The 21,367-nt window shown below is 62.3% G+C and overlaps 1 protein-coding gene across 2 annotated transcripts; it reads left to right on the forward strand.

The window, feature by feature from the left end:
* The first annotated feature begins 1,990 nt into the window (after positions 1 to 1,990).
* BMP1 (bone morphogenetic protein 1) lies at positions 1,991 to 21,157 on the forward strand. 2 transcript variants are annotated; one of them, XM_065040909.1, is made up of 20 exons: positions 1,994 to 2,254; positions 10,229 to 10,342; positions 10,431 to 10,583; positions 10,672 to 10,789; positions 11,241 to 11,419; positions 11,508 to 11,613; positions 11,944 to 12,068; positions 13,516 to 13,631; positions 13,862 to 13,964; positions 14,412 to 14,528; positions 14,605 to 14,750; positions 15,081 to 15,276; positions 15,345 to 15,470; positions 15,566 to 15,726; positions 15,849 to 16,029; positions 19,495 to 19,620; positions 19,697 to 19,824; positions 19,910 to 20,123; positions 20,211 to 20,461; positions 20,686 to 21,157. In XM_065040909.1, exons 1-20 carry the CDS (start codon positions 2,092 to 2,094, stop codon positions 20,818 to 20,820), a joined length of 2,958 nt encoding a protein of 985 aa, XP_064896981.1. In that variant the 5' UTR covers positions 1,994 to 2,091; the 3' UTR covers positions 20,821 to 21,157. The 2 variants fall into 2 exon arrangements, with proteins under 2 accessions (XP_064896982.1, XP_064896981.1); XM_065040910.1 differs by lacking the exons at positions 19,495 to 19,620; positions 19,697 to 19,824; positions 19,910 to 20,123; positions 20,211 to 20,461; positions 20,686 to 21,157 and adding an exon at positions 18,382 to 18,826 and having other exon boundaries at positions 1,991 to 2,254.
* Positions 21,158 to 21,367: the final 210 nt, after the last annotated feature.

The raw sequence follows: 21,367 nt of genomic DNA on the forward strand, positions 1-21,367 counted from the left end.
CCATCCCCAGGCTGCAGCGTGTAGGTTGGGGATGGCGTGGGGAAGCGAAGCGAGAGCCGTTTTCGGGAGTTTATTTATTTGCTTGAAGGGGAAAGGTTTACTGGATGGAGGTTTTGCAATGCTGGGCTAAATGGCAAAACACATCCTGAGATGATCGGCTGCTGGGGGAGGAAAATAACGGCCCGAGATAAGGCACAAAGGCGGTTTCCCCACAATCTGCCGTGCCTGGAATGAGCCAGGCCCTGAGTGCAGGAGGTCCCTGTAAGCAAAAGGCAAAGGGTTTTTTTTTGGGGGGTCAGTGGGTAGGGGAGGGAGCAAAGCCTGGATGCCTGTGTGCATCCAGTGTGTCCCCAAGGCAGCGGTTGAATGCAGTAGCACCAAGCACTTAAAAAATCAAAATAATAACATTAATGCAAGTTGTGAGAATATTATAAGACAATGGGGGTGTGTTTGGGAGCAGCGAGAGTGGGCAGGGGGACCCCGCTCAGCCCCCCATCCCTCCTGCTGGGGCTGGGATGTGTGGAAGGGACATGCCAAGGGGACAAGGGACATGCCAAGGGGACAAGGGACAGGAAAGGGTGCAAGGCAGAAGGGCAAAGGCAGGCTGAACTTGGAGCTCTATCTAGTGGCAAGAAGGTGGCTGGACCCCATTTCCCTCCTGGGGCTCGGGGGGGACGCAGGCACCCCGACCCCCCTGCACCAGCCCCTCAGGATGGGCATCTGGGAGGTGGTAGATGGCAGTGAGTGGGGTGACATCCCCAGAGCTGTGACAGCAGGTGTCACTTGGAGACCTCAGGCACACGCGTGAACACGTGTGAACACACTCTTGCACATGTGTGCACACACACGCTTGCACACGCAGCCACGTGGCCCAGCCAGGGCTGGCAGCTGCCTCTTCCCTACGTGGCTGCCTGGGCACCCTGGGGTGCTCACCCTAATCCTGGGGTGCTCACCCTAATCCTGGGGTGCTCATCCCATTCCAGGACAGGGAGATATGGGGCACAGCTCTGGGGGATGCGGGACGGGGATGTGGGGTGCAAGAGTGGGACACTGGCGTGTGGGAGGGTGTGTAGGGCTGGGGGATGTGGGCTGTGGGGTGCAGGGCTGGGACCACGGGGTGCAGGGGTGGCGTTTGTGGGGTGCAGGGCTGGGGTGCTCAGGAGGGTGTGCAGGACGGAGGTTGAGGGGTACGGGATGGGCAGGATTAATCCTGGGGGATACTGGACGGGGATGGAGGGCAGGATTGGTACTGGGGGGTAATGGAAGGGATGGGGGGGCATGATTGGTACTGGGGGCAGGATTGGTACTGGGGGGGTACTGGACAGGGATGAGGGGCAGGACTGGTACTGGGGGATTCTGGACAAGGATAATGAGGCAGGATTGGTACTGGGGGGTAATGGACAGGGATGGAGGGTAGGACTGGTACTTGGGGGTAATGGACGGGGATGGGGGACAGGACTGGTACTGGGGGGTAATGGACGGGGATTGGGGGACAGGATTGGTACTTGGGGGTAATGGATGGGGATGGAGGGCAGGACTGGTACTGGGGGATTCTGGACAAGGATAATGAGGCAGGATTGGTACTGGGGGGTAATGGACGGGGACAATCGGGCCGGATTGGTATTGGGGGTACCAGGTGGGGATGAGTGAGGCAGAATTGGCACTGGGGGATACTGGGCAGGCATAAGGGGGCCAGGATTGGTACTGGAGGGTACGGGACAGGACTAGAGGGTGCAGCCCGGGACGAGGAGGGTACGCCCCGGAGCAGGAGCGGGCCCGGGGGCTGCGGGGGGGCAGGGTCCTCGGTAACAACTCAGCCACGCCGCCGCCCCCCCCGGCGCTGGCCCCGCTCCCAGCCCTGAGCCCGGGGCTGCAGGGGCCGAGCTCCGCGCCTGAACCCGCCCCCGCCAGATCTCATTTCCCTAAAAAAAAAAAAAAAAAAAAAAAAAAAAGGAAAAAAAAAAAGAAAAAAAAAGAGAGAGAGAGTGAGGGAAAAAAAAAAAAAAAAAAGGAGCGAAGAAGGGAAGGAAAGAAGGGAAAAAAAAAAAAGAGCCGCCGGCCCTCCCCTGCCCGCCCGCTGCCCGCGGAGCCATGGCCGGGCTGCGGAGCTGCGGGCTGCTCTGCCTGCTGCCCTGCCTGCTGCCCTGCCTGCTCCTGCCCCGGGCCCTGCGCCTCCCCGACTACTCCGACGTGCTGGAGGAGGAGGAGGAGGAGGACGCGGAGCCCCTGGACTACAAGGACCCCTGCAAAGCCGGTAGGAGCCGGCGGGATGCGGAGCCCCGGGGAGCGGGGGGAACGGCCGGGCCGGGCGGGCAGACAAAGGGGAGCGCGGTGGGGGGGTGTGAGTGAGTGTAAGTGAGTGTGAGCAACTTGCGCTTAGCGAGGGTGAGTTTGCCCCGCACAACTCCACACTTCGGGGCTTTTGCAAGGGGGAAGCTTGGCTCCCGTGCCGGTCCCGGCGCTCCCCGCTGCCGGGTTTATTTTGGGGGGGAAAGGGGGGACACATACACACAGACACACAGCGTCCGGCCCCCCTCGGGGATGCATCTGGTTGTACTTAGGGTGGGGAGCGGCTCGGGGGGGGCTGGCCCAGCGCCCCGCTTTCTGTCCCCAGCTTTGCCCGCACCGGCGGCTGTCAAAGACGGTGGGCAGCCCCCACCCCAGCCCACCCCCCAGCCAGACCAACGCTCTGTGCCCCCCCCGGCTTTCTCCTTCTCTCTCAAACCTCAGACAGGGAAAGCTCTTTGCCCCCCTCCCCGAGGCTGCAGTGTCCCGGGACAGCCGGGCCAGGCTTTGCCATGGGCTTCACCATGGGCTGGGGTCTCTCTGTGCTGGGTCGGGGGGTTGCTGAGCTGTTCTGGAGATTTTGGGAGAGCTGGGAGCCAGCTGGGCGCCGTGGGGGGGCTGTCTCCTTGTCCCAAAGCGAAACAAAGGGGACAGAAGGATTTGGGGGGAAAGGGGGAAACTGAGGCACAGGAGGAACACCCATGGCTGAGCACGGAGGGCTTGGGTCTGATGGGTGCTGGCTGGAGGATCACGTTTCTCTTTAATGGCATTGTCTGCACTGGAAGGCGTCTGTTGATATAACTCTGTCTACATGAGGGCTTTTTTCTGGCCAAAAATCCTTCCCTTCCTGCCCTCCCGGGCTGAAACAGCTAGGCTTGCAAAACTGTCCGGGCAGAGCCGGCTGGAGCCTCCGCTCCGCTCCCGCTCCATCCAGCCGCGTGGGAGAGACGAACCCAACTATTTAGTGGTGGCTTTGCCAACCGTCCCCCCTCCTCACCCTGCTCCCACACATCCCGAGACCCCCGGTGGGTCCCGGGGCTGGCGAGGCGGTTGTTTCCCCCCCATTCCCCGCCTGCCTTTACAAGATCCTTATGTGACTAATGCAATTACGGCAGCTCTTCCCCAGGAGCCTGGGGTGGGGGGGATCAGGCCCTGCCACGCACCCAGGTTGGGGTCTATAGGACCGGGATGCTGAGACCCCAGCAGTGGGGGCTGCTCGGTGTCCGCACCGCCTGTGCCATCCCCCTGAGCCACACGGTGGCTTGCTTTTGTTTTGGGGTGGTGAGTCCCCCCCCTGCCTTGCCCCGGAAACAGCTGAGTACCGAGGCCTCGCCGCCAGCGCGGCCACGGGGAGGGAAAACGCCGGGAATTTGGGTTCTTCCGCACAACTCATGCCAGAGGTATCCTGAGGCCGCCTGCCCGCTCAGGACGGTTGCCCGCGGCCACCCTGGTGATGCCACCACCCGTCGGTGCCAACGGGCCATCCCCGTCTCGGCAGAGCCGCCCGTGCCGCCGCGTCTCTTCCAGGGATGCCAAAAAAACGGGATCTCTGGGAGATCCGGCCCTTGGACCAGCCTCCCAAGGGAGGAATTCGCCGTGGCCCCAGTTTCCCTTTACCCGGTCAGCAGGATATCCCGGTGCCTGGCGGTGAGCAGGGCACTGCCGGCGTGGATCCCGGTCGTGTTGCCATCCGCAAAAGGGCATCCGAGCCGCTTGGATGGGGCTCGTGGTGTTTGCAGAGCTTACTTAGTGCTTCTAAGCAAACATCTCCGGCCCCAGCGTTTGCTCTTGGAGCTGGGGGGTTGCTGAGCAATTCGGCTGCGGGAGCTGGGACCCATGGGTGCAGCAAACTTTGCTCCCCACATGCAGCTTTTGGGGGTGCCTGACTTAAGCGTGGGGCTGATGTGCTTCCGTCACCCATGGGTTTGCTGTCACCCTGCTGCGCACACTCATGGGGAGGGCGATATGGGGGTGCGCAGCTCTGCAGAGGGAATCTGTGCTATCTGCGGGGGCTCAGCATCTATCCATGGGGTGATGGCAGAGCCGTGGGGCACATTGCATGCATGGATGGGGCTGGGGGGCCTGAGCCCCCCTCCCTGGGCATACGAGCTTCCCAGCCGTGCTGGAGCTCTGGCTCCGGCTGCCTGGGTTTCACCTAGATTACACTTTCCAGGCGTAGTCAAGCGGAGGCTACTGGTTGCAGTCACACTTGTCAGGCTGCCCAAAAAATATTTTCCAGCCGTTATATGTCACTTATTCATGCAGGGCAAAAAAAAATGCACCCGCCGAGCCGGGGCCGGCGGGAGGCCTGCGGTTCAGGGCTCGGGACGGCGCAGGAACCTTGGAAATCCCAGCCCGATCCCGGGATCTGCTTTATCTTTGTGTAATCACCCGTTCGGCGCGGCGGCGTGCTCCGGCGGGGCCGGGGGTGCCATGGCGGGGTCGGGGGGCTCGCTCGCCCGCCCGCCATCGCTGCCCTCCCCTCCCGGCTCCTGGGAAACCCTTCAGTGGCTGATTCACGCCGGCGGGTTGTGGCGAGGGGGGTGACGGCGTTTCCTGAGGCTTTATCCGGTGCTGGGAAACACATGGGATGGGGCGGCCTTGGGGAGCCGTGGCTGGACCCAGAGAGAACAAAGCAGCCGGGAGGGATACAGGGAAAGGAGAGAGGATGGCCCACGGGTGGTTTTCCCCAAACTTTTCATCCTGGCTGTGCTATGGAGGGTGTTTTCTGGGTGAGAACGTGCCCTTCTGGTCACTCGCAGGCTTGCTGGAGGTCTCTGGCATCGTGGCAGGGAAAGAAAGCTGTATCCTGCTGCATTCCGCTGCATTCCGCTGCACCCCCTGCATCCCGCTGCATCCCGCTGCATCCCACTGCATCCCACTGCATCCCACTACATCCCACTACATCCTACTGCATCCCACTGCATCCCACTACATCCTACTGCATCCCACTGCATCCTATTACACTCCCTGCATCCTGCTGCGTCCCACTACATCCTATTGCATCCCACTACATCCTATTGCATCCCACTGCACCCCTTGCATCCCACTCCATCCTCCTGAATCTCCCTGGATCTCCATGCATCCCCCTGAGCTGTGGAGACCGAGTGTCCCGTGTTGTCCCACCTGTCCGGGGGCACTTTGCATGGCAAACCCCCCTCCGAACACATGCAAAAGGCAATGAGAAAAATCCCCCCCATCTCTCAAGCTGCAGGAGGGTTTATGCAGCCCGGCCAGGGAGCTGCAAGTAAACTTTGGAAGGAGTTAATCCGTGCCTGGGGAGGGCTGGTGGGGAGAGGATTGAGCAATAAAAGCATGGCGGGGGGGGGAAGTGTTTGCAGCCAGAGCTCTGGGGCAGATACACAAAGGTCTGGGAGCCCTTGGGAGCGGGTGATCCTTGTCAGAGCCGGCACCGAGCGCCAGGGATGGGCACAGTGACGCTGCCAGGGTCCTGTCCTGCTGTGACACCCCACGTGCGCTGAGCCGCGTGTCGGGCAGCGTCCCCATCCCCAACGGGCTCCGGCCGCCGCTGGGCTCCCCTCCTCGCAGGGGAATTTAACAACAAACCCCCCGGTCCCCTTGGCAGAGCCGTTTGCAAATATTTTCCTTTCCAGCCGCTCTCCCTTTCAGCAACGACCAGTGCCGCTGGCCCGGGCTGTGTTTTCCTGCATTGGAGAGGCAGGGAGAGCCCCGTTACCCCCACACAGCCCCCCAGCTCTGCCCCCGCTCCTTTCCAGGGGCTCTGACATGCCTGAGCTTTGGCATCCTCCTCACCGAGCCCCGGAGGAGGCTTTCTCCTCCGTTTGCTGTCACGGAAGAGGAGCAGAAGGAAAAATCCTCCCCTGGAGTGATCAAACCATCCCTCCTCATCCCTCGATCTGCTCCTGGACGTTAATTAGCTGGAAGCCGTTTGCTGCCAGGGGATGTGTTTATTAGAGGCCGGGCTCCACGGGGCTTATTTCATGCTACACTGCAGCGTTGCCCGGCAAAGGGTTTGTACCCCGATTCCCAGGGCTGGGGAGGGGAATTGGATGCCCAGGGAAGCAGAGACAGGTGATGCTTCTGAGCGGGATGTCACGGAGGGGTGCACAGGGGGGACAGGAGGGGAACTGGGGACAGGGATCATCATTGTGCCTTAGACATCATACTTTAGCATCTCTGCCTGTATTGTGCTTTCTGCCTGCACCCGGGGCAGGGATGCGGGCAGGAGGGTGCGCAGTGCTGGTGCGGCCTCAGGTCTTGCAAAAGCACCGGCTGGGACAAGGAAACAGCAGGTGGGGGGGACAGTGTCTCTGTGCCACGAGTGGCACTTCGCGGGCTTTTCCCTTGGTGCTGACTGGCTCCGTCCCTCTGTGCCTCAGTTTCCCCCCACGGCTGCAGAAGGGCTGTGATCTGACCTGGCTCCCAGCCTGGCCGCCGAGGTTTGAATTCCTGCTTTGTGCCTGCTGCGCCTCTCGGAAGGTGCTCTGGGAAAGCAAATATTCCTCGCCCCAGCGTTTACAGCCTGGCTGCTCCCTCGCACGCCGAGGGGCACCGGGAGAGGGGCTGCGCTGCTGCCTCTGTGTCCTGCGTCCTGTCCCTGGGGTCTCTGCGGGGACCTCAGCAGGAGGTGGCAGTGGGGGGCTGCCCCCCATCCCAACAGCCCCGGGATGCTCTGCATCCTTCCACCATTGCAGAACAGACCCCCAAGGCCATGGGGACCCCCCCAGCCCATCCGAGCGGGGTCCCCGCTCCTCTCGCCGCGGCCCCGGTGTGTTTTGCTTCGCCGCGGGCGCAGCTGGGCTGGCGTGCGGGGGCGAGGGGCGGCGCGAGGAGCATTCCTCACATATTTACCGGCTTCTGCCGAGCCTGTGGGATGCTGCCCCGGTGACTCGGTGGCTTTACGACCCAGCAGCTCAGCTCTGAGGCCGGGATGCACCTATTAAACCACTCTCTTCCATCCTGCGTCCCTGGTTGGTGCAGAGCAGTTTGCTCCCAGCTCCCTCGCGTGCTCCAAACCCTCCCCTTGCACCGGGAGTGATGCTTGTGGCTCCACATCACACGAGGACTCACAGCAGCTGGGCCAGAGCTGCTAAGCTGGTGAGGAAAGGCTGAGCTGAGCCTTTGCTCCGGGGCAGGGGATGCTGCTGGTCCTGCCGGAGCCACCGGAACCCGTCCTGCCCGGTGTCTCTTCAACAACCAGCGGGAACCATGCGGGGACGAGGGTCCTTCCCGTCTGGCACCGCACACAGAGGCTCGTTTGCCCCAGACTGACCTGGAACTCAATCTCGCCCTGTTTATCTGCCGCCCTCCCCTGCCAAGGCTTCCCCGCCGCTCTGTTTGCTTTTGCCTGCTCACCAGAACATCGTGTTCGCGCCTCGGCCTCTTCCCATGGGTTATCTTTTCTATTTCGTTCTTCTACATGGTTTGCAACCTTGGTGGAGTCCAAGGTTGGGTTCATCCCAAAATCCCGGTGATGCAGGAGAGGTCAGACCCATGGGTACCCCCCTCCCCTGGTTGCTGGTGTAAAGGATGATGAGCAGCTCCTGCATCCCCGGCGAGGGGGATGGAGGGACCCCACAGGGACAATGACCAAACCGTGACATGCCTGTAGCATCAGGACAGGGTTCCGCAGGGGTTGGCCCAGCTCCGAATGTAAAACCTTGTTTGTCTAAAGCTTCGGCCCCGGGGGTTACGTCACCGTTCCAAGAACCCGAAAGAAAACACAGCACACAAAACGTCAAACAACAGCGGAGGGCTGAGTTATCTCCTGGCTGCGGGGCGAGGAAGAGCTCGATGGGCAGGTCCTGAACACCCCGTTGTTTTTTGGGTGCTGGGAGGGGTTGTCCCGTCCCCGTTCCTCTCTGCCCGATGGGGATGACGATGGGTTCATCGTGTCCCCGTGGCCAGTGCCTGCCCTTGAAACCGGTGTCCTGCTGGCACCGCGTCCTCCCCGCTGGCACCACCGTAGCTCAGACTTTGTCCCCATTGCCACCACGGCCAGTGCCCTTCCGCTTGCAGGGTGTCCCCTCCACCTTGGAGGGAGGATGCTGGCTTGGTGTGGCACAAACTGGGGAGGGGCAAGTGACAGCAGCGTGGCAGTGGCTCCCGCGAAGCCCCTTTGGGAGGTTCACAATGTTTTGGTGAGCGGAGACCCCCCAAAAACCCCTCCATGTGTCACCATGATGCACGGGGAGGGAGCAGGAGGTGGACACAACCAGAGCCTAAAACAACGTGGAACTTTCTCACCCCAACTCTTCAGGCTCGTTCCCAACGTGTCCTTACAGGCTTGGCTGCCGGGACTCCCCCTCACCGACACCCCACGGCTTCCTGTCCCCTTGGGGAGCAGCAAAACCACCTTCCCCGTCCAGGACGGGGATTTCTGGGGGAGCCTCGCTGCCTCGCACCGCCCGGGCCAGCAGCCCCACGTCCCCGCGCTGGCCTGCCCGGCTCTCTCACGTATCCCAAATCCCTCACATATGGTTTCTATATCACTTGGCTCCGCCGGCGCTTGCTGGGCTGTAAGCGAGCTTAACTTTCCCTTGTCTTTCCATGCAGCTCTTGGCACAGGATGCTCGTCCTCGCTCCCTGGTCCTCCCCCGCGCTGCCCGTTCGGACACGTCTCTCCCGGCCCCGGGTGGGTGTGGGGACGCCGGGGACGGCTCCTGCCTCCGCTCTGCCCTCAAATTGCAGCCTGGCTGTGCCAGCGGCGCGGCATTGCCAGGGGAGGTGCCGGCCCCGGCTTGTTTGCTCTTCCCTTGGCTTTACCGCGAGGTTTGCTCCCCACCCTGGGGCTTCCTTTGCTGGGGTGCTGGGGACAGGCAGAAAATGTGGCTCTTCCACCCCAAAATGTGGCTCTTGCACCAGCAGAGCGGGGTTTGGGCTCGGTGCCATGGGGTCTGGTGGAGTTGGTGTTCGTCTCGCCCCGTGGCGGTTGTTTCGGACCTGCCAGGGTTATCCTCATTGTCCCGCCTTGCTTTCGTAATTAGTGTCTCTTTTGGGACCCACTTGCTAATTGCTCAAAGCACAGACTTGGCGCTGCTCCCCCGAGCTGCTCCGGACACCCCACTCCCCACCACTGGGGCGGGCGAGCTCTGGGGATGCCGGGGGTCCCCCCTTCACCCCAGGTACCCCCAAACGTGGGGACAGACCCCACTCCACCCCACACCAGCCACATCCAGAGGCGCTGGCACGGCGGCCGGCCTGACCTCAGCTCAGCCCTCGCGCCCGAACCGCCGTGTTTCCGCAAAGAAATGGGTCCCCGGGGGCTCGGCGACGGCCAAGCGCCGAAGCCGGGAGCCGCGTCTTGCAGCACTATAGGAGGAGGAAGGGTTATGTCCTCCGGCTCGGTGATGCCAAAGCATCTCTGCACTCCCAAAAGCCACGGGAGCTGTTGGGGGGGCTCCCGGCCCTGGCAGACGGACGGACAGACGGACGCCCCTCGGCCAGCTCGGTTCCCGCGGGCGCAGCAGGAGCTTCCCGGGACATATGGCAGCACTCGGCAGTGGCAGATGACTCGGAGGTCATCGGAGCATCCCGGGGCTGTTGGAGCTCGCACAGGGCTCGGGGGGCAGGAAGGGGGTCCCCAAGCTCAGCGTGGGGGTTTTTGCAAAGTGAAAAGAAGGGGAAAACAAAAAAAGGAGGCAGTTTTGCAACACAAATAATAACACTAAAAGCTGATGGAGCGGGCTTTATGCGAACCAGATGTCGGCGCAGGGCTGGCTCCAGCTGCCGGGAGAGCCGGCACGGCGGGCTGGGGAGCAGGGGGGCACCGCGCTTGCTCTTCTTCCCGGCCCCCAGATGCAGGAAAGGAGGAGGAGGAAGGGCTTGACTTCATCTTCATGGCTATGCCGGGTCTGGAGGAGCTGAGGAGGAGAAGCTGGTGATGGAGATCCCAGCCGTAATGGGCTTTAGGGTCCCCTGGAAGAGTGAAGGGGGCTCAAAACTCCTTCCCCCCCCACAGCTGCCTTCCTGGGGGACATCGCCTTGGATGAGGAGGACCTGCGGCTCTTCCAGGTGGAGCGGGTGGTGGACCTGGCCCATCACACCGTCACCCGCCTGCCCACCAACTCCTCAGGTACCGCCGCCATCCCATCCCCTCCCCGCCACCTCCATTTTGGGGGTGGGGGGGGGCTGCCCAAAATCACCCCCCCACCTCCCCACAGGCAGCAACGCCACCCACCCCAACCCGCACCCCGGCCACCAACCGCGCAGCCGCGGGCGGCAACGGGGACGGAGCCGCCGCGCCGCCACGTCCCGGCCGGAGAGAGTGTGGCCGGATGGCGTCATCCCCTACGTGATCAGCGGCAACTTCAGCGGTGAGTGCCGGGGGGGGTGCCGCTCCGTCCCCGGCGTGCCTCAGTTTCCCCAGCGCCGGGCTGACGGTCCCCGCCGCCCCTCCCGCAGGCAGCCAGCGAGCCATCTTCCGGCAGGCGATGCGGCACTGGGAGAAGCACACCTGTGTCACCTTCCTGGAGCGCAATGACGAGGACAGCTACATCGTCTTCACCTACCGACCCTGCGGGTACGTGCTGGTACCCGGGACCACCTCATCCCTTGGCTTCTGTGCTGCAAACGGGGAGCGCAGCGGTTCATTCATTAGCATGCTCGGCTGATGTGTTTTGGCACCGCGGCAGCGACGAACCGCCCAGCTCGGGTTGCTTGGTGTCACAGAGGGCTGGGAGGTGACAGGGACACATCCCGGGGTCGGGTCCCCGTGGGCGGTTGGACACGGGAGGTGTTGTTGCTGAGGTCGGTGGCGCGGCACCAGCCTGGGCTTACGGCGGGACCGACGCCAAAGGAAACAGGGGTTTGGAAGAGCTCAGCGTCTTCACGCGCTGGGACACGGCCCCAGCCAAGCAGATGCTGGGGAGGAGGAGGTTTTCCCCCAGAACGGGCTGTGCACGGTGGCAAGGGGGTGACTGTGTCCCCCAGAGAGCCGGAGCTCACCCAGTGCCACCCGCCTTCCACGCCAGGTGCTGTTCCTACGTGGGCCGTCGAGGTGGGGGACCCCAGGCCATCTCCATCGGCAAAAACTGTGACAAATTTGGCATCGTGGTGCACGAGCTGGGCCACGTCATCGGGTTTTGGCACGAGCACACGCGCCCCGACCGCGATGACCACGTCTCCATCATCCGGGAGAACATCCAGCCAGGTAGGGACCAGCCTTCCTCCTCCTCCTCATCCTCATCCTCCCTGCCATGGGGTTCCCCCGGTCCCCCCATGTCCCCATCCCTCCGCAGGGCAGGAGTACAACTTCTTGAAGATGGAGCCGGAGGAGGTGGAGTCGCTGGGCGAGACATATGATTTTGACAGCATCATGCACTATGCCAGGAACACCTTCTCCAGGTACAGGGTGGCTCCCCCCAGGTCCCCGTCCCCCTCGCAGCACTGGGGACAGTGACACGAGGCCCCCAGCACCAGGGGACAGTGGTACTTCAGCACGGGGTTCATGCACTTGGAGCAAGGCTCCTATCTGCAGCAGAGCAGGATGAAGCCCCGCGGCATCGCTTGCCAGGGCAGGGATGCTGCTGTCCCCGCTGTCACCTCTGTCGGGGACACATCCCCGCTGACTCACCAGCCCGCAGGCTTTAATTAGCCGGGCTGTTTTTAGCATCCTCCTCCCGCTGGCGGGGAGCAGCCCCGGCGCTTTCCAGCCTCTGCCCGCTCTCGCCCCAGGGGCATCTTCCTCGACACCATCCTGCCCAAGTACGACGTGAACGGCGTCCGTCCCGCCATCGGCCAGAGGACACGGCTGAGCAAAGGGGACATCGCCCAGGCCCGCAAGCTCTACCGCTGCCCGGGTGAGTGTCACTGCCGGGGGGCTGGTCGGATGGGGGGAGCGTGGATGGGGACGTGTCTGCAGGGAAACGGCTCTGCTTTCACCCCAAAACCTGGCAAAGGAAGGATAACCCTGTTTCCGGTGGAAGAATGCTCTTTGGGGTACTCCTTGCCATTGGACACCCCCACAAGGACCACGCACGCTGCCTTTCTCCATCCATGGCGCTTTTCTGGGGTGTTTGTGAGCAGAAGCGAAATACAAGGCGTTGGTGAACTGCAGACAATGCCCGTGGGAGCAAGAGCATCCTCAGCCACCCTCTCCTCCCAATTGTCCAAGGAAAGAGCATCCCCCAAAAGAAAGACCATCCCCCAAAGAGCATCCCCCAAAAGAAAGAGCATCCCCCAAAGGAGCATCCTCCAAAGAGCATCCTCCAAAGAGCATCCCCCGAAAGAGCATCCCCCGAAAGAGCATCCCCCAAAAGAGCATCCTCCAAAGAGCATCCTCCAAAGAGCATCTTCCAAAGAGCAGCCTCCAAAGAGCATCTTATCCTCCAAGAGCATCCTCCAACCCACCCCAACAGCAAGAGGGTTTTGGATGAGGCACGGGGCTGGTGCAGAGCCAGGGATGCTCAGCACAACCAGTACATGGATCAGCACCTCGAATGGCTCCAAGGACCACGGCCCATGAGGGGTGACATCGCTCTGAGTGCTGGGGACGCTGGCACGAGTCCCCCCACAGCTGCAGGCACGTGCTCCGGGACTGCGCTGGCAACATCTGCAAGGAGTTTGGCTCCCACACGCTCCTGCTTAATTCCAGCAACTAATTAGCAGCCTGGAAGAGGGACGCCTTTGTGAGGGGCCCCGGCAGCCAGCCGTGCCGCTTTCGGGGGCTGCCAGAGCGAGCAGGAAATGTCATTAGTTAGAGGAGGGGAAAAAAAGCCCAAAAAGAAGTCATCCCCCCCCAAAAAAACTAAGTCCTTCTGAAGCCTGGCTTTCCCTTCACTTTGTTTCCACTGTAAAGAGGGGAAAAAAGGCAATGAGCCCAGGTTTCAAGCCGCCTTTTTTGAACGTTTCACCTTTCATCTTGCGCCCCCCCCCAGGTGGGAGGTGGGGGGGTGGCCGCCTTGGCCCTGCGACAGCCGGAGCCGAGCGCCGTGCGCCGTGGCCGCGGCATCATGTGGCTTCCAGATGGTGACGCTGGGTTGGATCCAGCCACGGAAACCTGCCCGTACCGGGGCTGTGATCTCAGGGGGTCCTCCCCCCGGGGTTTGGTGCTTGCGAGGGGGTGCTGGGGAGCCAGGAGCATCCCCAGGTGCAGTTTGGGGCTTTTTGGGGTTATTTTCTGCAGGGATGTCCTTAGGGTGGTAAAAGGATACAAGGAGGGGTGGGAGCAGCGAATGCTCTGAACCCAATGCCACCCATAGCGGGGGCTTGCTGGGGGTCTGACCCCCACTTTTTCCCCCTCGGCAGCCTGTGGGGAGACGCTCCAGGACAGCCAGGGCAACTTCTCCTCCCCCGAATTCCCCAACGGCTACTCTGCCCACATGCACTGCGTCTGGAGGATCTCCGTCACCCCCGGAGAGAAGGTACCGCCCGCCGACGCTGCGCACAGGGCCCCCACCCCCTCCCAACCTCCTCTTCCTCCTCACCCCATCTTTTAATACCCTTTTTTTGGGGTTCCTCTAACCCCAGCATCCCCCGGGTTGGGGATGCTGCCAGACATCACCATGGATCTGGGTACCACCCAACAGAGAGACCCCACAGGGTGCCATGGGGGGCTCACCCCACGCTTTTCTCCCCCTCTCCCCGGTTTTAGATCATCCTGAACTTCACCACCCTGGACCTCTACCGAAGCCGGCTGTGCTGGTACGACTACGTGGAGGTGAGAGACGGGTTCTGGAGAAAGGCCACGCTGCGAGGTAACCAAACCGGGAGCTCTCAGCCTGCCCGGCGGCACTGCCCGCACCTCCTGCCCAACCGGGGGATGCTCGGGGTGCAGGCAGCGGGGCAGGGGCTCCCCTCTGCCTGTATCCCTGCCTGTGATGTGCCAAAGCTTTGGGGAGGGGAGGAACCACCCCCAGAGGGATTATTGGGGTGTACGGGGCTCCCAGTTTGCTGGGACACACCAGTGAAACTGATCCCGAGGATGTGCCACTATCTTGGTCCCATGGCCATGAACTGGGTGTTCCCCAAATCCCAGTTGACCCCCGCGCTCTGTAACAACCGTTTTCTATAAAACGGAGGAAAAATCGCTTTCCCTTTAGAATGCCGGTGGGGAGGGGGTGTGCTGGGGGGGCGCTGGGAGGTGGTGGTGAGGAAGAGGAGGGTGCCTGGCCGGCGGCAGCCCAGCAAACCTTCATCCCCAGGCAGGTTCTGCGGGAACAAGCTGCCCGAGCCCATCATCTCCACCGACAGCCGCCTCTGGGTTGAATTTCGCAGCAGCAGCAACTGGGTGGGCAAGGGCTTCTTCGCCGTCTACGAAGGTAGGGGAGGGCTGGGGGGGGACACGGGGCCAGCGGTGGGGCTGGGGGGGCTCAAGCGGTTTCTCCTCCCTCACAGCCATCTGCGGGGGGGACGTGAAGAAGGACAACGGGCACATCCAGTCCCCCAATTACCCCGACGACTACCGGCCCAGCAAGGTGTGCATCTGGAAAATCACCGTCTCCGAGGGCTTCCACGTGGGCTTGACCTTCCAGTCCTTTGAGGTGGGTGAGCGTCCCCTCCCTGCCTTGCTGTGCCCCCCAATTTCCCTGGGAAATCTCCCCACAGCGTCTCCCCAACCCTGGGCTGGACTAGATGATCTCCAGAGATCACTTCCAACCTGTGATTCTGTGACCCAATACACCGCACGGGATGCGCTTGGGGTTGTTGCTGCCCGCATCTGCCTGCACTGCCTCCGTGCCTCAGTTTCCCCATGCAGCAGACTGGCTCTTTTCACTGATGGGTGACATGAGGGCATAGGGAAAGGGGCAGGCAGGGTTTGGGGATGCTGGGGACAAAGCGGCGTGTCCCCCAGCTGATTTACACCCCCCTAGATCGAGCGGCACGACAGCTGCGCCTATGACTACCTGGAGATCCGGGACGGCAGCAGCGAGTCCAGCAGCCTCATCGGGCGCTACTGCGGCTACGACAAACCTGACGACATCAAGAGCACCTCCAACAAGCTCTGGATGAAATTCGTCTCGGACGGCTCCATCAACAAGGCGGGCTTCGCCGTCAACTTCTTCAAAGGTAGGAGGTGTTCCATTGGGGGGGTACGGGGGGCCGGCAGCCCCGCTCAGCCTGTTGTCCCTTCCCAGAGGTGGACGAGTGTTCCCGTCCCAATAACGGCGGCTGCGAGCAGCGTTGCATCAACACCCTGGGCAGCTACAAATGCGCCTGCGACCCCGGCTACGAGCTGGCGTCCGACAAACGCCGCTGCGAGGGTGAGCCCCCCCCGTTTTGCCACCCCCCCACACAACCCACGCAGCATCCCGCATCCCGGGGACGTCATGGGCACTGGGTACCTGCCGCCCTGCAGCCGCCTGCGGAGGGTTCCTCACCAAGCTCAACGGCTCCATCACCAGCCCGGGGTGGCCCAAGGAGTACCCCCCCAACAAAAACTGCATCTGGCAGCTGGTGGCCCCCACCCAGTACCGTATCTCCCTGCAGTTCGACTTCTTCGAGACCGAGGGCAATGATGTGAGTCCATCCGGAGCGGTCCCTCTCCATCCCGCATCCCCCCGCGATGCCATCAGGGTATTGCAGGGGTGGCACAGCCCTGTGTCCCCCTCTAATCTCTTTGCTCCCCCCACACACCCCAGGTCTGCAAATACGACTTTGTGGAGGTGCGCAGCGGGCTGACGGCCGACTCCAAGCTGCACGGCAAGTTCTGCGGCGCCGAGAAGCCGGACGTCATCACCTCCCAGTACAACAACATGAGGATTGAGTTCAAATCCGACAACACCGTCTCCAAAAAGGGTTTTAAAGCCCATTTCTTCTCAGGTAGAGCTGCCCTACCCCGGCATGGGCACCCCCTGCCAACCCCCCCGAAATGCTGCTAACGCCTGCCCTTGCCTGCGCCAGGGGTGCAGCCCCCCCATCCCACCCAGCAGCAGGGGCATCCTTGGGGTCTGACCCCCGCCAGCCTCCAGCAGCCCCCCTAGCAGCACATTTTGCTGCTTCTCAAGGCTTTTTCCCCTATTTTGGGGGGCAATTTGGTCCTACCTCATACACTGGGGGGTTCCCAAACAGTGGTTGGGTGCTGGGCTCCAGCTGCACCCACAAAAGCGGGGGGACGAGGCGCTGGGGACTGGGATGTGCTCAGCCCTGGGAGGGTCTGGGCACTGCACCCACGCGTTGGGCGCTGCCATGGGGGGACGGCGATGCCCCCGCTCTGCTGCTGCTGCCCCTGCTCCACCCCGCTGCGCTGCACGGCACCGGCTTCCCCGCATCCCGGGCAGGGGGGGACACCGGCATCCAGCCCCCACCACGCCTCAGGTCTCCCGACTGGTCCCTCCTCCCAAAAACCTGCTTATCCCTGGTCCTCTCTCCTCTCCCGGGCCAACCCCCCCCAGGAGACGGTGGCACTTTAGGATGGGGATGGGGACACGGAGCAAAACGCACAATTGGCCACGGCCAAGCGTCACCTGGGGCTGGTCCCTGGGCTGCTGTAACACCCTGGACATCAGCAAGTGGCCAACAGCACGTCCTGGCCAGGCTGGGCTGGACTGCACCGCCAGCACTTCATCCGTCCCACTGCTTTTTGGCCCCATCAGGACGTTTTTAAGTGGCAACGTGGCCGGAGCCACCATCCCCAGGAGCCCTCGGGCTTCCTGGGGTGGCAGAGACCCACAGGCTGGGGGGAGAGTGTCTTTGCTTTATTTTATTTCAAATTAAAACCAAGGCAAGTAAGGTGGCCCAGCCATCAGGAGCCGGTGCCCTCCAGCAAAGCCAGACCCGGGAAAGCCCAGCGGGACCACAGGGCAGCCGGGTGAGTCGCCCCACTCCGGGCTCCTCCCTCTCCTCTCCCTCCTGCAGGGGGGTCCCGTGGGGGCTGCTGTTACCCCAAACCACCAAACCGTCTCCCCCCACGCAGGTCTCGGGCTTTCCCGGCAGCAGGACTTGGCCACACCAGGGTCCCTCCCCGGGGTCGCTCCCCAGCCAGCCCTGAGCAAAGCATCAGTGCTGCTCATTTTTTAGCTGCGGAGGGTCTCTGAGCTCCATCCCCGCACGGGCAGCCTGGCCCCCCGGGCACACATTTCCCCCCCACACACTGAAGATGTGGCCCCTTCCTCCTCCTCCTCCTCGTGCATAAGGATGCGTTGACACAGATTCCGCCACGGTGTTGGCACCCAGGTACGTGTGTCCCCCCCGCCCCGGCTCTTTGCCAAGCCCCCGGTGCACAGGGGGGTCTGTAGCGGCGTGACGGGGGCTGTTGGGGGGTGAGCCAGCCCGGAGCCGTCCGGGATGCATGGCGGGATAACGGTGAGCGCACGCACACTGGTTAGAATAAAGGATTTGCTAAAGACACCAACCCGGTTGGGCTTCTTTCCTCTGCCAACTCTCTCCGCTCTTGTCTTGCCCCCCCAGGCTCCCTCCGTCCCCCTGGTACTGGAGCTGCTCTGAGCCCCCCCCGGCCCATCTGAAGCCCCTTCCCATCCCCAAAACGAGCTTTTTCCGCCTCGCTTTCTCTCTCAGATCTAGGAGACAGCAGGTTGAGAGGTGGCCATGGGGCTTGGGGCTGCTTCGAGGGGGATGGGGGGTGGAAATGGGCAGGACCCCCCTCACTGCTGCTAAGGGATGATCTTCTCCAGCATCACCCCGTCCCCGTGCTGGGGACAGGCTTGGCATGGATAGGGATGCTCGGGTGGGTGGTACCCGCTTGCTGCTGGCTTCTCCCCCCCCAAAACCATCACGCTATGGGGAGGGGGAGCAAGGAGGCATGATGGGCTGTGGAGCATCCTGCCCTGACCCCAAAACAGGGGCTCTGGGGGGGCATTGGCGAGCCCTGAGACACCAGCAATAGGGACCTGGGGCAGGTGGTGGGTGCTGGGAGGTAAGTACGGCCAGCCCGGGGGGGACACAGCTTGCTCTGGGTGACCCCAAACCCTTCTGCTGCCATTCCCATCCCAAAAGCCCCTCTGGAACCCACCCAAAGCGCATCCTCATCCCCCCGGAGCCAGCCACGCTGCCTCCTCCTCCTCCTCTTCCTCCCCATGGTGCCCTGGCTGCACGAGGGGTTCGGGGGGTCCCCTCCTGCTCCCCCCGCTGCCGCTCTGCATGTCCCCCCACCGCCCCCACCGCCCCCCGCTCCCCCCATCGCTCCCCCCTTTTCTCCTTTCTCTCTCTTTGCAGAGAAGAAGCAGCAGCTGCAGCCCCCGAAATCTCGCCCCCCTGGCCTGAAGTTCCGCCTGCAGAAGCGGCCGCGGGGCCCCTCCTGAGCCCCCCACCCGCTCCCCCCATCTCTCTCAGGAACGCTGCGGTCCCGGTGCCGCGCGGGACTGCGCCGGGACCAAGCCGAGCCCAGCCAAGCCGAGCCCAGCCAAGCCGAGCCCAGCCGAGCCGTGGCGCCGGCCCCGGCAGCCCCTTGTTTGACAGAACTGGTTGTTGGCCTTATTTTTAATATTTTTAACTTTTTTTTAATTGGTTTTAAGCCCTGTCCCCGTTGTTTTTGTCATTGACCAGCTGACCTCGGTGCTTTTGGGTTTGTTTTTGTTTTTCCCCCGATTTTTACCGTGTCTGTGACATTTTCCTGTCGATGAGTAAAGAGGGACTCCCGCGTCCTGCTCTTTCTTGTGCATCTTTTGGTTGTCACTGTGTGTTCTTCTGCCTTCCCCGTCCGTACCACCAGCAGGTAACAGTTGTCCCCATGGGTGACCCCGGGAGAGGAGGACCCGTCCCACCCACCCGTGGGGGCTGCTCTGGTTTGGGCAAGGGACAGTGGAGCTGCTTGGTGATGGCTGGAGGTGCTTGCGTGGGGCTGGGGACCAGCAGGGCTGTGCTGTGCCGGATGCTGTGTCAGGATGCTGTGCTGGTTTCTGTGCTGGATTCTGTGCCAGGATACTGTGCCGGATTCCATGCTGAAATTCTGTGCTGGGATTCCGTGCCAGGATGCTGTGCTAGAATTCCAGGATGGGATTCTGTGCCGGGATGCTGTGCTGGAATTCTGTACCAGAACACCATGCTGGGATGCTGTGCTGGGATTCTGTGCTGGATTCTGTGCCAGAACACCATGCTGGGATTCTATGCCAGAATTCTGTGCTGGAATTCCGTGCCAGGATGCTGTGCTAGAATTCCAGGATGGGATTTTGTGCCGAAATACCATGCTTGGATGTTGTGCTGGGATTCTATGCTGGAATACCATGCCAGGATGCTGTGCCGGGATCCCATGCCGGGATGCCATGCCGGGATGCCGGACACGGCACTTTGTCCCCCCGGCTCAGCCGCGGTGCCTCTGCTCTCTCGCAGACAAGGACGAGTGCTCCAAGAACAACGGGGGCTGCCAGCACGAGTGCCTCAACTCTTTCGGCAGCTACGAGTGCCAGTGCCGCAGCGGCTTCGTGCTGCACGACAATAAGCACGACTGCAAGGAAGGTGGGTCCGCGCCCCGAATTCCCCCCCAACCCCAACAGAACCCCCCCACATCCATCACCCCCCGCTCTCCCCACAGCTGGCTGTGACCATAAGGTGACATCCATCTCGGGGACCATCACCAGCCCCAACTGGCCCGATAAATACCCCAGCAAGAAGGAGTGCACCTGGGCCATCAGCACCACGCCGGGACACCGCATCAAGCTGGTAGGGATGGGGAGGGGACCAAGGAGCGGGGGGACGGCACGGGGGTCCCCTCTGAGCGCCGGCGGTTCGGCCATCGCCTCCATAGACCTTCTCGGAGCTGGACGTGGAGGCGCAGCAGGAATGCGCCTACGACCACCTGGAGATCTACGACGGCAAAGACGCCAAAGCCCCTGCGCTCGGCCGCTTCTGCGGGGCCAAAGAGCCCGAGCCCCTCATCTCCTCCAGCAACAAGATGTTCCTCAAGTTCGTCTCCGATAACTCCGTCCAAAAAAAGGGCTTCGAGGCTACCCACGCCACAGGTACCACCGTGGGACTGGGGGAAACTGTGATGTGGGTTGACCATAGACCCTCCTAAACCCCATCCCCTCTTGCTTTTTTCCCCCCAGTATGCGGGGGCCAGGTCCACGCCGAGGTGAAGACCAAGGATTTATACTCCCACGCCCAATTTGGGGATAACAACTACCCGGGGGGGTCGGACTGTGAGTGGGTGATCATGGCGGAGGAGGGTTATGGTGTGGAGCTCATCTTCCAGACCTTCGAGATCGAGGAGGAAGCCGACTGCGGCTACGACTACATGGAGCTGTTTGACGGCTACGACGGGACGGCCCCGCGGCTCGGGCGCTTCTGCGGCTCCGGGGTGAGCGGGGGGTCTGGGGGTGGGATGATGGGTCAAAAAATAAGGGGTGATGGGTGATGCTGAGCCAAGAGCGGTGCTGAGAAATCCCCCGCATTTTGGGGTTGTACGTGGGGGTGTGATGATTTTGCACCCTCCCCATCACAATCCCCCACACCCCGAAAAATGTTCAGCATCCCAGGGATGCTCGTGGTCCTCAGCATCCCTCTCCCCCCCATCTCCGGCAGCCCCCGGAGGAGATTTATTCCGCCGGAGATTCGGTGATGATCCGCTTCCACTCGGATGACACCATCAACAAGAAGGGTTTCCACCTTCGCTACACCAGCACCAAGTTCCAGGACACTCTGCACACGAAGAAATAAGGGCCCTGGGGGGGTCCCAATCCCCCTGCATGGGCAGGGGAGGAGGAGGAGGAGGGCAGGGAGGAAGGCGGGGGGAGCTCTGCCCCGCACAGACTGCACAGAGGAGCACACAGCCAAACCTCAGCACTCAAGACACGTTCGCACGGGGGCACAAGGGCAGAGGGAGGGTCCCCTCTGCCCCCCCGGAGCTTGGGGGGGCACCGAGCAGGGTCCCCCCCGGCTGAGCCGACCGCAGCTCTCTGAATGTACAAACCAGTAACCGGGAAGAGCCCAACACACACAAGGTGCTGTCTCTGTCTTGTACCAATGAAATCAATAAAATACCCTTGTACTTGGAGGGGGGGCAGCCACAGTTCTTTCCTTCCACCCCCCCGCAAGGGAAACAGCACCCAAAAATGGGGCTGGATGTGTGGGGAGCACCCCAGCACCCTCCACGCACCCCCGGCCCTGGGGCTCCCCAAGGAGCAATCCGCTAATTGCGATTTGCTGATGAGCATCTCCCAAAAGCAGGAGCCACAGTGGGTCCCTCCTGGGTGCTGTGGGGACC

The sequence above is a fragment of the Columba livia genome, chromosome 25 (genome assembly GCF_036013475.1).
Source record: "Columba livia isolate bColLiv1 breed racing homer chromosome 25, bColLiv1.pat.W.v2, whole genome shotgun sequence".
Lineage (NCBI taxonomy): Eukaryota > Metazoa > Chordata > Aves > Columbiformes > Columbidae > Columba > Columba livia.